This window comes from Sabethes cyaneus, chromosome 2 (assembly GCF_943734655.1).
Source record: "Sabethes cyaneus chromosome 2, idSabCyanKW18_F2, whole genome shotgun sequence".
NCBI lineage: Eukaryota > Metazoa > Arthropoda > Insecta > Diptera > Culicidae > Sabethes > Sabethes cyaneus.
Window position 1 is genome coordinate 79,955,446 of NC_071354.1, and position 14,959 is coordinate 79,970,404.

At 41.6% G+C, this 14,959-nt stretch overlaps 1 protein-coding gene across 1 annotated transcript in view; it reads right to left on the minus strand.

Annotated features, from left to right (window-relative positions):
- Nucleotides 1-5,077: 5,077 nt before the first annotated feature.
- The window catches only part of LOC128738799 (uncharacterized), a 29,601-nt gene continuing 19,719 nt past the window's right edge, over nt 5,078-14,959 (minus strand). The window contains exons 5-8 of the mRNA XM_053834194.1: nt 9,173-9,293; nt 8,495-8,571; nt 7,420-7,801; nt 5,078-7,349 (exon numbers count right to left, since the gene is read on the minus strand). Of these exons, the coding sequence (XP_053690169.1) occupies nt 6,152-7,349; nt 7,420-7,801; nt 8,495-8,571; nt 9,173-9,293 (1,778 nt within the window). The 3' untranslated portion in view covers nt 5,078-6,151. The remainder of the gene's footprint in view (nt 7,350-7,419; nt 7,802-8,494; nt 8,572-9,172; nt 9,294-14,959) is intronic.

The window sequence follows — 14,959 nt, forward strand, 5'->3', positions numbered from 1 at the left end:
TAAGAAAATGTACATACGTGATCTACGAACGTCAGAATTATGTCTACAAATCTGGAACAATTGTGCCAATCTGTACCGGAACGGGGTTTACTCGTCTAAAAACCATAACGAAAACTTTACAACAACTATGTATAGTGTAGGTAGGTACCTTAAAACAAACGCAAGCACCATCGGAGAGGAATTTGGGCAATAAACCATTGGTTTCATCATCCATGCGATTTGTGTGAGTTTGCTTGAAGTGAGCTTTAGTTAAACTGATTTTTTTGGTTTGGTATACTACTCGAATTAAGAAACCATAGAGACTATGGGATTGGGCGGATAAAAGTTACATTTGCACCTGAAACTTGAAAAAAAAATTCGATTTTCGTAATGCTAACATGTTTTATTAAAGCTGCAAACTTTTAATCGAGTGCAATTTTTTTTTCGAAGTCCGTTAACACGCAATGTTATTATTCCGTGTAATTGCGTGTGCCAAAGTTCATAGCTATGCAACGTTTCATTTATTTCTAATATGTTAAATTAGTTAAATAAAAACTCCCCTAACATTTTGTTACCAATAGTATGAAAGAAAGAAAAAACATCTTTGATTGCTTAGAATATAGTTGTGAGAAACATTGTAAAATTTCAACTGTACAGAAATTCCACAATATTCTCTTAAAATTTGTATCATATGGCTGTCAACTTTAATCGTTTTACATACTCGATAATGAGTATTTAATCTGATTTCGTAAAATTACGGTAATCCTAATATTTCGTGAAACTTCCGACAAGCTTAACCCTTAATACAATTATTTCATTTTTTGTCAATCCTTGAACAATACTTACCTTTGTAATATTCACAAATATTTTGTGAATGTAGATTTTCTTAAACCTTCCACATATTTTCTAGACTTTTCTTTAACGTTTTAAAATACAAGTTTCCTCTTTTTTGACCGCTCATTCTAATATTTACAGTTGACTGTACTCGCAAACAACACTAGCAATATCGCTTCGATTACGACATTTTCAAGTTGTCGCAATCGTCCTAAGCCCCCCCTATAAGACATTTAGCCCCCCTAAAAAAATTAAGCTTAAGCTGGATTTTTAAATTTGAGAATAAACTATAGTTAGATAATTTTACATAATAAAAACTTGAGAGTAATTTTTATATGCATCACAACTTTAAGTTCCCATGCATCAATGTACATTTAATTTTAATATGCCAAAGAAATAAAACGGTCGAAAAAATGCCCGGGGCTATAGCCCCCCTAGAACAGAGCGCTAGTTTCGCCAATGGAAAAATTTTCATAGAAACGGCTCTATTCGGAGGAAGTATCGTGTGTAGAAAAAATTGACTGATTTTAGCGATTTTTCATGCGATTAGCCTGCTATCTGGTAGTAAATCCGCCTATGCATGACATATCGTAGCAACCCTGTTGTGTATAGAAAAAATGTCATTTGATTTGTAGCAGCCATGGCGAAAACAGTCAAGCAACTACGCTCGATGCTTTGTTCGTACTGCGAGCTCCACCCCGGAGCGAAGAAGTTGAATACCGTGCGACACTTCTTGTTCACCGGATAGAGCCGACCAGGCATTTACAACATTTTCTCCCTTTTAGAGAAGGGCGAGAGCGTCGAGCGGAAGCCTGATTCCGGCCGCCCGACGGTGCTGTGCGATCGTAATGCGATTTTTATGCAGTCGAGGCCGACCGTGCCTGAGTGGCAGGCAATCACACAGAAGTAGTGGCTGAAGATGCTGGCGAAAAATATCTTTCCGACGAAACACGACGTCGTGGTTATAATGTATAACGAGAACTAGTTGACGCTGGGACCGGGTACCTTACGCCCCCCCACCAAGAAGGTAAACAATGATGTCAAATATATTTTCCGTACCAAGCTCCCGGAGGAGGTCCTTCTGTGGCTAACGATCAACGAGTAGCGAATGTCTAAGGCGCTGTTGTTTACTTCGGGTTTAGTCGGATCTGGTCTCGTCCCATTATGAAAGGAGCGCACTAGAAGAGATGGACCGGTTGGAGATAAATGTTGTATCGAAGACCGTCAACCCTCTTAACGTTTCCCAGCTGCGAACGGCCGAACATTTTTGGGCGAACCTCAAACGGAGACTCTGCTTCAATAATTTTGTGGTGAAAACAGACAAGTAGCTGGGTATGAAATGGGGAAGGCAAATGAGGAAGCTCATGAAGCAAGCACCACGTACCGTACAGTGAAAACTCGGGCCGTAGAAAGTTCAAATAATGCTCATGGATACCAGAAGAAAAAATTATATTAATAATGGAAGCACTCATGTAAGCTCAAATGATGCAACTCTATTCCATTCGAAGGACTGCTGGTGAGATTGTTCTATTTTTGTCCATACTTCTTCAGATAGTGTATATTCATATAATGTATATTCATATAACACATATTTTATTACATTGCCCTATACCATCATTATTGTAAAGGAGAAAGAGCATCAGGGTATCGAATGAATCGAAGACTGGATGAGGGATGTGGTAACCAGCCCAAATCATATAAGGTCGGAGAGGATTTTGACGCGCCCTTCTAGCACACAGATCATCACGCAAGATAAGTTTGCATGGCGAAGTTATGTAGCTAAAAACAGGAAGTCTATGCTGGAAGGAGCGTCTTATATTCCCGTGGAATCATAAAAGCGACCGCGAATCCATTGATCGGCCGCGAAAACATTGATCGGCCGCGAAAACATTGATCGGATCGAGTTATGCCAACATGTAACTAATTGGCAGTGGTCGGTCTAAAGGTGTATCGTCTGCTTAGATAAGTTCATAAGTAGATCTTAGATCAGTTAGAAATGGTGTACCGTATGGTCGCCATCCACCGCTCATTTAAAAACGATTCTAAGTTAGTTTGTCCATAGCAAATCTAAATTGAGGTCCATCGAAACCCAATTTGCGTCATAAGATAGAGAAAACAATTGTGTTTACAAGAAAAACTTACTTGGTTTCTAAATATTTAATAATAGTGACTTTTTTTAAAAAAAAGTAATGCAATCTCATGACCCCTTTTACCGCTTACTTGAAATATGGTGATCCATTCACCGCCCATTTGAGTGCCATTTACCGCTCATATTTTTTTATTGTTACCAAATAAATAAAACCCGCGTTTTAACCCTTGTTTTGGGTTTGGCATTTATAGCAGAATAGAACGCTAACATTAATACTGTTGGCTTACTTCACGTTATTTAATAGAATAGTTTCTAAATAACCAAAGAAACAAGTTCGCTTGAGCTAATAATTAATTTAGTCATTTGCACTCGGTCTTAATAAAGACGCGATCAAAATGTCGTTTTTCGCTCCTCACTATAAAGCTTATTTATTTTGGAAATGAACTTTTATGAATGCAGTGGAAATTTATGTTTAATACGTATCATTAAACATACAAAATTATTTTTTGTCAACAGTCTTTACAATGATGAACTATATTAAAAAGATATAAGCATTTTTTGTTTGAAATGAGCGGTAAATGGAGCTGAGCGGTGAATGGCGACCTTATGGTACTTTATTTGGCGATAGCGGTGGTCTTATTGATTGGATGCAAGCTTTTGATAGCGCTGTTTTTTGTTTGTAAACACTTGCTCGGTCCAATTTTCCGAGTTCCGAGATCCTCATCAGAAAAAAGAAAAAAAAAATGTGCACAGTCACCTTCAAAACGCATCACATCAGGTCGCGAGCTCACGAAACTGCTGGCTTGTCCTAGAAGTACTGTGCCACGACGAGTGATTAAAAAGTACAAGAAAAATCCCTCGATTGACCGCAAAGGCCAATCAAGCGTCGGAGTAAACCCCTTGATTATTGGTTGAAAATCTTTCGGGAAGTCACAGCTGATCTTAACATCTCGGAGTATGATTTGCAAAAAAAACTGAATGTCGATCGCTATGCTGTGCGGCGAATCTGCTTCCGGAAGGCTTGCAAGTGTTACCGGACAAGTAAACAACATAATCAAAGCTTCAAACAACACCCGGTTCTGTCCTGTTCACGGTAAGTTTCCTGGCAGAGTTGGTTTCCACGTATGTATAAGGTTGCGAAAAAATTCATGATTTGGCAAGGGATCTGTTTATGTGGCAAGAAATGCAGCATTTTTGTGACAGATAGGACCATCAATTTAGAAGTATGTATACACAAGTGAGTGCTTCAATAAACGGACTTTGCCCTTCATTAAGACCATGTTCAGCTACTTTTTGGTCAGCTGCCGTTACAGCAAGAATATGCTACAATGGCACAACGAAATTGGAATCCACCAAATTGTACCCAGTTTCGTGTAATAGAGAACTATTGGACAATAACAAAGCGAAAGCTGAAGATACAGAGAGTAGTCATGAGCGACATTGAAGAACAACAGTCCACAACAGTAAAATAAGAGAATTTCGTTGAAATAACGCTAAATAATTTGTTTCAGATTTGTTCATGAGTGATAATGTTACCATATTTGGTTCATAGAAAGTGTTTCGATTGAAGGAATAGTTGAAAAATACACGCTATTTACGAGTGCACTATTTCTAATCACGCCATCACGAAAAAAAATGATCTAAGCCTTAGATGTGCTGTTCAAATGTTTCCTGAAGAAGTACGATCCAATGATCTCGAATTTGGAGTCGTCTGGTATGACCCTGACAGTAGACATGGCTAAGGCGAAGATCAAGCAGCCTACACCTACAGACGATCAGACTGAGACAATGAAAACGATACTGCGGATGAAACGATCTGCAATGATGCAGATTGGATGATCGAAGAGCAATTGCAATCTTGCACATCCCCTCCACAAACACTACTGTAATTCACTTATCTATATATTTTCGTCCATATTTTTTTGCATTTTCTGTTCATATGGTAAAGGAACTGATGTCGGTTCTAGAAGGTTAGTTTCTATTATTTTTTTATGGTTTTATTTTCAATTTTGTTAATCAAAATTTAGTATCAGAAAAAGCATTATATGTTTTTTAAATTTTTTATTGTCAACGAAGAAAAAATGAAGAAGATAAGCAAACAGAAAAGAATAAGTATTTTTTTTTATTATTTTGGGCAACATGAAACATTAGATATAATATTCTTTTTTCGTAGAATGTCAACATATATGTGTTAATCGTTGTAGCATGTTGAAATTTTTCCATATTTTGCATTCATTTCCTAGTAATAAAAAGTAAGTAGTCCTGAAATGAAGATTTTAAAAAATATGCGAAATTATTTATGCGGAAGCCAAACTTACTCATTGCTTAGTCAGCAAAAAGTAGACAAGAATATTGGCATAAGGTTTAATCTTCCACAGTGTTACAGGTCATAGCAAGTAACGACAGTTATTTTTGAAGTCCTTAAAGCGATATATAATAAACAACCGTAAAATTACTTTTTTTAGCATTACAGAAATGATTAAAAATTGTGCGATTTCACTAAACCATGCCGAAAGGAACGCATGGATACAATATTTTACTCTAAATCACGTGTTTGTTGGTAAACCTGTATTTAAAGGAACCCCACAAAATTGTCTTAGCTGCACCTTCAGTATACGTCAATTAGTACATCAATTGTATTCTAAGAAAAATACGTTGTAAATTTTGCAGTACTATCGATAAATGCAGAACCAGCTGCACCGATATCGCACGCATTAAACATTATCATAAAACAAATACTTACTGTTGTGTGAATCACCCAATACTTGTAGAACGCAAAGGCTAAACTAAAGCTCACCTCGGGCAAACTCACCGAAGCCAGAATGTGTGCTGTGTTTTCCGAAATCGAACACCACCGTACTGTGCTAACCTTTGCTTTTTGTATCAATCAAACGCTAATTTACGAAACGGCTCACGATAACTCTGATAGTTGTAAACTACGTTTGTAAGGAATTTTCTTCTAAAAGTAACGCTTTCGTTTCCGTAGATTTCTATTCTCTTCTGATATTAAATATATACTTTATATATGTACTTGGATGAAAAATGCTTCAGTATCACAATATTTCACAAAAAACGTGTTTCCCCTACTAATCGAAAAAACACTTTTACACACCTAAGTTGCAACTATGCTGCTCGGTGGCGAATCGTGCTGATCCACACTTCACCAGCGCAGAGCGCAGCAACTCCTAATTTCCACCATCACCACCGTCGGTCGGTTGGGAGAGAGTAGCCGCCGTCGTGTTGCTTCTCTCAGTGCTCGGCGCAGATTTCGTTGAGAATCCGCTTTAGGCTGTCCAATCCCCGCAGGAATCCGCTGTCCGGTCCGTGATGAACCTTCGTGGTACTGGGACTGCAAATCGAGGCTCCATTCTTGATTTCAAACGTCGTGTGCGCAAAATCAATCATGCGCACATCGGCCATTCCAAGGGCGCAACTGCCTGCACTGCCGCCGCTCAAGGATGTCGACTTCGATTTGGAACTGAGCCTTCGTCGGAGGCTCTGCTGGACATTAGTTGCACGACTGCCCGGTTTGTCCTTACCGCGCAGCCGCTTTGAACTGACGGCCGTTTCCTGCAGGAGATGTTCTTCGTCTTCATCATCCACAGCGCCTTCGTCTTCTTCATCATCGATATCGTCCGCCTCTTCGTGATAGCCAGCGTCGGACTGATCGTGAACTTTGCCACAGCTGCTACTGTTGCTATTGTTGTTGGTATTGCTAATACTAATACTGCTGCTGCCATAACAATGCTTATTTGTGGGTATTGTTGGGGTCGTTGTCAACTCCGTCGTCATTGTCGTGTTTAAGGGGATTATCTCAGAACTTCTCTCTCGTTCTGCTTCCATTGCTTCCACAGTATCTAACTTTCGGGAACTGGGAGGAATAACTCGTCCACTAAATCCTCCGCCATAGTCCGGGCTGGTGTCGGCACCTGTCTTCTGTACATGAGTCTGCCCCACAAACGCCGATGCATAGTCGTCGCTACTACTATTGCTACTGTAGTTCATCCAGGAATCCATCGAATGGGGACTGGAGCTGACGTTCTGTGAGGCCACGGTTGCTAATGACGAGTCACCGACGACACCCGGATAAATCGTCTCTTCGGAGATCGGAACAAAGGGAACTTTAGCAGCATTGGTGGCATTTGTTGTGGTACCCGCTGATGAGTCTGTTGCGGTAGAGGAAGAAGCGGCCTTCGCTGCGGCAGCAGCTGTGGCAACGGTTGCCATCGAAGCATTCAGACGATGATGCGCAGAACTCGTAATCATGTCTTCATGCGACGAGGATAGATTGCACTGTTCTATTGAACTGTTGGACGCATCCGCATCGTAGCAGTATGAGCTGGATTCCGTCTCGAGCAGGTGGTAGTCGCCTACCGACGGACGCTGGCTAGTGGAGGCGGGCGTGGTTGGAGGTTCTTCGTAGCCTTCGTATACGATGAGTAGCGAACTATGAGTGGAAGTAAAAGAGAAAATTTCAGTTAATATAAGTGGATATTTGATTCGTAAATGAAAATTACCAGGAATAAAACCGATAGCTTGATTGCTTTTCGATTACTCTTCGCAGTTGCTCCAACTTGTCCAGAACTTTGGCGATAATTTTCGCTCGTAGTTTGTATCCATTGTGGAAAAAGTTGTTTAGGGCGCCTTTGAAACCCTCCTCGTTGAGCTCTCGGCCCCAGTACTTGTCCTTCTTCATGTAGTGGTCGATGTCAGCCTGGTACACCTGCATCCCGCAAAGGCGAACGCCAAGCGAAGCCGATGTACTGGCGGCACATTTAGCCATCTGTTTGCTGCGTTTCTCCGCCGACGCATCATCCCCATGTTGGCGGGTGCCCATCTTCAGATCTAGGATGCACGGCTGGCGGTAAGCGGATGTGATGTTCTCCAGCATTAAGAAATCTGCGGATACGACAGACAAAACGCGTACATTAGTGGTGGTTTTTCTCCCGGAGGAAGATCGGTATAAGGTAATGACAAAGAAACAAAAGTCACACATTTCACTAATATGCTTTATGATGCATCGCACATGGATGATAGACGGCCACAGCGTTGTCGTATGAGTGCTATATGAGATAATGGACGAAACCAAAATCCTGCCATGCAAGAATTAGTTCGGCCAGCTGGCGGCGATGACGTCGGCGCGGTGCTAAAAAGCGATTAGTGGAAAGGCAAACAAAACACTTCACGCTAGTGCCGTGGGATCCGCTAGCCAAACCGGTTAAACTGATGTTGATAAACACAAAACAAACTGGATTTTGTGTTGTGCCGTACTACTACGTCAACATTTCGCTGTTTGGAACTAACGAAACACCAGATGAAACAAAAAGCAGTGACAATTTTTCGGCGTAATCATTAGTTCCAAACTACGTTTAACCGAAGCGTGGTAGCGACAAAACAAACAATGATGTGAAGCAGCTTCCAGTCCAAGTGGTCAAACTGCGCACGGAGACAGACGACTAACGTTGATAGGCTGATGGAACTCTGACTTTGTGGACCGTATGTGGATGTGTATATTGATACGATCTGCGATTGCATGTAGGGTACGCTAAATGTGAGGAAAAGACGAAGCGGCGGTGATTCCGTGATACTAACATTGTTTATTGGAGTTGTCAATCTGTGAAATACTTTTTAACACCTCTGAAGGTATCCCATTCTTATGTATTTTCATCCTGCAAATAGAAGAAAGAGAAGTAAAACAAAAGCCATTGATTAGTACCAACGACGGAAAGAAGCGTAGATTATTGGTCGAAAGATTTTGAAGGTTTTTTTTTGTTTTTCATTATGGATTTCGAAAGATTTACTACTCAATCTCAATTCAAGAGGACACTGGATAAAATGGTTATACGATAAAAGTTATGATTTTGGATCACTCTGTTCAATCTGAGAAAGAGGAACAGACACAGGTTTTCTTTGCGATAGGTAAGCAATAATTTACCATTATCAGACCACAGGGCAGAAGCGAGTACGTGTGAGCCGGGCGTGGGTGGATTTCGAAACAGTGGATTCACTGCTCCCACAAATGCGCTTTCGGATAGTAGCAGCCTATAGGGGGTACTATCGCAAACGGTCAGCCCAATTTTGTCGAGCCTTTTCGCTGGCTGGGAGGCAGCGATTCGAGCTCTGGCATGTTTTTCATGCGCGCCATTCAAGTCGGTGTCTCTGAGTGTGTACGTTTATGTCGCGCACAGTGACACGTATGAACAAAGCTGCAATTTGGATTACAAAATAGTGGTCATGGCAAGGGGAGGGGACCAAACAGGCGATACCTACCGAAGTACTTCCTCGCGCTTGCGCTTCGAGGCGGCGGGTTTACGGCCGGGATCGTCCCGGAAGCTGGGCGAGTAGCGTTTCTCCAACTTGGTTCCACCCATGGTTGCGGCCTGCATGACACCTGCGGGAAGAAAGAAAGAAACAAGAAATAAATCAAATTGAACCATGTTTGTTACAACCGATGGGGGCGGATGGTCATTGAGTACTAATAGTGCACGGAGAGAATGGTTGAATGTCCCATCCCAACACCGGGGTGAAATGTATCACTGTATGTTTGTGTCGCTATTCATTATCATCTACAGCGGAGACCTTTTGTCACATAGCAGATGGTAACAAATAGGATTACTAACGTAGTACACGGCAATCGTATAAAAAGTGTTTCTGTCGGTCTTCGAGGCGCACTTAGTCAGCCTTCCTAAACGACAAGCGGATATATAAATCACGAAACAGAGGGTAATTATCATTGTTTACGGGTTTTAACGTAATGCTCTAATTGTCGCCGCGGGTTGCAAAAATTATAGCAAATGAAGGTGAAATAACGATCAACGGGGGTTTATGGCTGCAATAACCGAAACCTAACCCTAGAATGGTAATTATTACAAGAAAGAAGCTAAGCTTGGTAGATTAAATTCATTGATGAAACTGTGAATCAGAAACACTCGCCTGTCCAAACATTAACCATTTCGACGAGACGTAGCGGAATGATGATTTGTCAACACACGAAAAAACGCCTGAGTTTATTGCAGGCAGACGAATGAATGTCATGCCAGCTCAACCAGTGGTGGTAAAGCAGCATTACCTCAGGATGCAACTAAACATTGTGAGTACAGGAAAGGTAAATTAAAACGCAAAGTTAGCCTAATTAGATAAGAATTTTACACCCTCATTCGGCTTTGCGAGGTATCCGGTACATATCTTTAGTCTTTGTTTAAATCTTAAAGCTGCGTATGATATATGTGGATCCGCTTTACCGAAAAATACCGTTTTCTTAGGTAAAAACAAAATACCACGCGTCTCCATAATGTTATCTCAACTGAAAAATATGCCAAAAATATACCTGTATGAATTTGGATGGATTCTGTAAAAATTCTCAGCCCGCATCTCTCTTAAGCCCCTACAAAACCTACTTTTACACCTAAAATTAAAAAAGAAGAAAACTTATCCAATTTAATTCTACTATGTATATTTTATTCGCGACAGATACGTATTTCGCCTACGACTTGCAGGCTTCCTCAGTGTCTGTTTTCGAACTGTTTTCGTATTCTACTAAGACGCTCCAAAGCTTCAGTCTACTTTTATAGCCAAATGAGTTCTTCTTGCCTGAAAAACGCATGAAAATGCCTGTTATTTGATACCAAAATCACTATAAGCGCTACAGCTACAGTTCAAAAGTTATGAATTTAAAACGTCGGCTAAACGCATGATTGGATAAAAACGACGGTTTTGGGCCTATCATACATCAGAAAGTGGCGCCAAATCTTACAATATAAGAACCTTATTCGGTCTGTAATGAAACCCCCAGCGTCACGATGCAGGGCAAGTAGGAAATGTATTATAACTTCAGCGAATCGCCGCCAGGTGCCACCCAATGTCGTGTACAAGTTCAATAAAATATTTCAGTGAAAACGAAGGCCATAAAGGCTTGTAGCATGTATCTACTACAGAAGGCACCTTATTCACTTAAAGTTGAATATGTGGGAACGCGCGTAGGTCCTTTCTTCCTTCTAACAGCATAAAGCCAGGGTTACGTATCAAGAATTCCTTTCCACTGTACTCGGTCCTGTGCTACTCATCACCAATTCGTTGAGCGCCTCGACACACGCAAACTGGTGTCTAGGAGGTTACCCCCTATATTATTCCTGGTGCCCGTGGGGTTCTTGAAGAGAACGGATTTCACTGCACAATCTCCCGGCATCTTTGCGGCATGGCCGGTCCACCGTGGTCTCTTAACTTTCGCCAGGTGTACGATGGGAATCTCTTCAAATAGCAAATGCATGCAGCTCGTGGTTCATACGCCTACGCTACTCTCCGCTTTACGTTTTTGTTCCGCCAAAAATAATCCGCATCGTCTTTCGTTGAAATACGGCAAGTGCGTATGTCTTTCGTAAGCAAAGTTACAGTCTCAGGTCCGTAAAGGATTACCGGTCTAATTACCGTTTTGTACATCGTCAGTTTTGTGCAGCGGTGTATACTCCTTGACCGAAGCATCTTACAGAGGGAAAAGCAGGCTCGAATTTCAGCTTGAATGCGTCGTTGAATCCAGAGATCCCAAATATATGAACTCATTACCCACTTTCAGTTCATCGCCGTCAATACTCATTGTCCGTGGGAGGTGAACGTTGTTTACTCTGGAGCCAAATCTTTGGTTTTCAACGAATTGATTCGTTGCCTAATCTTTTTAACCCCCGCTTTTAGTCTGCCATGGTTTCTAGTAATGATGTCAAAGTTGTCTGCGAAGAGTAGGAGTTGGCTACTTTTGCTGAACATTGTTCCTCTCGATACCCACTCGCTGGATCACGCCGTCAATAGCATTGTTGAATAACATACAGGACAGTCCATCTTCTTGCCGCGACTCTCTGCACGATTCGAAGGGACTCGAGGGTGCTCCCAAAACACATCACTCGCTCGAGGGTGGCTTTGAAAAGCCGCGTCAAATCGTTCTCGTGCATTATCTGTCATAGCTTTTCGTGCTCGGCTGTATCGTATGCTGCCCTGAAATCCGCTCGAACACGGCAAGGGCACGTATATCCTCCGTGAGCAGCGTCACGGCTTCAAGTCCATAAAGAACTACCGGTCTAATAAGGGTTTTGTATAACGGTTACCGTCCGTAGGATACGCGCTTTTGTTTTCTTTGAGCCTCTTCCTTTCATGTATTTGGTCTTCGATTTTATTTTTAGCCCAATTCTCCTAGACTCCGCTTCCAGTCTGGCGTAGATTGCCTCCGCCGTCGCAAAGTTCCTGGCTATGATATCGAAGTCATCTGCAAAGCCTAGAAGTTGGCTACCCTTGGTAAAAATCGTACCTCTCGTTTCGATGCCCGCTCGTCGGACCACCTCCTCAAGAGCGATGTTGAACAGCATGCAAGATAAACCGTCACCTTGTCTCAACCCTCTCAGCCGCGTCTCGAAGGGACTTGAGAGTGTCCCAGAGATGCGTACGAGACACATCACTCGATCCAATGTAGCTCTGATTAGTCGCGTCAGTTTTCTGGAGGATTTGTCGGAGTGAAAATTTAATCCACGGTAGAATGGGCCCCTATAAAGCCCGCCTTGTACTATCCTATGAATTCTCTTGCTATTGGGGATAGATGCCGTAACAAAATCTTGTAGGCGACGTTGATCAGCGTAATGCCGGCGTAATTACAACAATCGAGAAACTACACCTTCCATCCATTCCTCCGGTGATTACTTCTCCTACCAAATCCTTAAAATTATCCAGTGAAGTGACATTGCTAGTGGTTCTTTGACATTTTATTAGAATTTTACCGGGAGCCGGTCCTTTCCAGCGGCTCAACTATTTTTCAGCTGACCGATCTCTCGCCGGATACGGGCCGTAAGCGGATAAAAATGATGATTTTTGAGACAAATATACCTTAGGAAGCGGCAACAACAAATCATATAATATAAAAGACTTATTCGGTCTGTATCCACCGCGGCTACCAGCAGTGCCACAGTGGCAACTAGCAAATGAACTATAGCTCCAGCGAATCGCCGCCAGATGCAAGCCAATGTTTGTGCAGACTGAACTATCAAGGCTACTAACATATATCTGCTATAGAAGGTACCTTATGAGTAGTCAGACCAGTGGGAACCCAAGCAGGTACTGCTAGCAAAAACATACGAGTCAAAAATTTTACGAAAAACTGCAGCTATTAGGCGTAATTGAATATATGGGGCCTGATTTTCGATGAAAGGAAACGAACAAGTACCATTGTGGCTCATTTCTGCCAAGAGCACAATGCCGAATGCAAACTGAAGATTTTGCAAGATCTAAACGTGGGTACGATCCAGCTCATGATGTTAGTTTTTGACTAATTTATGTTAAATTGAGAAAGCTTGTTTGTTTGAAATTCAAAATACAGACATTGTGTTACTATACACCAGAAATTAAAATACCGATGCGTGGTGGTTCATTTCGTTCGATATTCGACCTTCTGGTTATTTGTTCGATAGGTTTAACAGCACTAACTGCGGAGCTAGTGCTGCGATCCTATTGACTTCGATAGATTGTCCGCGCCCCCGTCAAAATTCGACCATATGACGACTGGTTTGTTAGACCACAACACTGGCCAATCTTAAGACCAAATAAGAGACATCAGGTCGACAGGTTGATGGCTAATGTTTGATAACAAATGCGCCAGCGTCAGCGTCACTGCGACAATCTTTTCACGGCAGCACAATGCCGAATGCAGTGTATAATCTTTGCAGCTTTGGAATCGTAGTTGCCGCTACTGGCAGAATCATTGCGAGTCGTAGTATGTTCTGACTATAGTACCTAGTACTAAAATTAGTGTAAGTTGAGATTTTAATCCACCCGATTATTCACTATGTTCAGTAAAAAACATCAAATCACAAATATTTTCAAAAAAATCGCGTTTGCTATGCTTTCACTGTAAAGTTTTATGATAGCATTTTTTAATTTTTTTCGTTTACCGTATCGATTAAGATAAAAATTTGTTTATCAGAGTTTTCGAGTGTACCACGTGATGTTATACGTTTTGCTGAGAAATCTGGTACAATCTGTATTTTATTCTCAAGAATCACAGCGAAAAATAAAATACTTGAACTGCTCTATTCTTATCGAACTGGGTTGAGTATAATCTCGAAACCCGGCCTAGAGCTTTACCATTTACAGCACATTCAGTCATAATAAACGAAATCGCAACAATTATGCTGCTGGTGGTACTTAAAATGAATCCAACCTATCTGTAGGAGTTCGGACTGATGGAACCCAACCAATGCACTTCAGACACTTTAAATTCCACCCTTCAGAAAATTGTTTTAATTTACTGATATATACCAAATGAACACTTATCAGATTCAAAATATTTTAAGCTCTCCAATAACACCGAACATATCCAGCGGGTAGTGGCTGCTGGAAAGACAACGGAAAATACACTTCACAAATCAATTTAGTGCTTCGATGGTGATCAAAGGACTTGTTTGCTGCACAAAAAGCACGTCTACAAATAGTCGGCATTTGTTCCATTTTTCATCGGCATCTAGATGGAATGGATACTAGGAAAAGTGCAAGTAAAAATAACATTCAATACCAGGTAAATGAAATACTCCCATCAATTTCACCGCGCAATAAATAAAATCTCTTACAGCTTCCCAGGCGGCAGAGAACGTATTCTGCGCAGAGGAAAGTGTGTTTCCACTTGTGTTGAAAATTTAAATATTCCTCCGACCGTACCGTACCGTACCGCAGCGCAGTAGTGCTCCTCGTTTGGAAAGGGGCCATTGAAATTTAGCAATCCACGGTTCCGTTGGTTGGAATTTTGCTATTGACCATCACGAGTAGAGCAGCGTTCGCTCATCTTGGCGCCGCCGCTGCCGCCGTCACCGACAGCAAATCACCAGCAGCCAGCCAGCGCAGCGATGGCGACGGAACCGTCGAGTGTAAACTGACGCAGAGACACGGGGGATTATTTCGCATTTTTGTTGCTCTTTTATTATAGCTACCGAACGTCGCCGCCTGGCAAGAAAATGTCCATGGATGGATCATGGTCACTTTCTTCCAATAGGAATGTGTAATATAGATACTCCGTAGAGGAAAATCTTAACT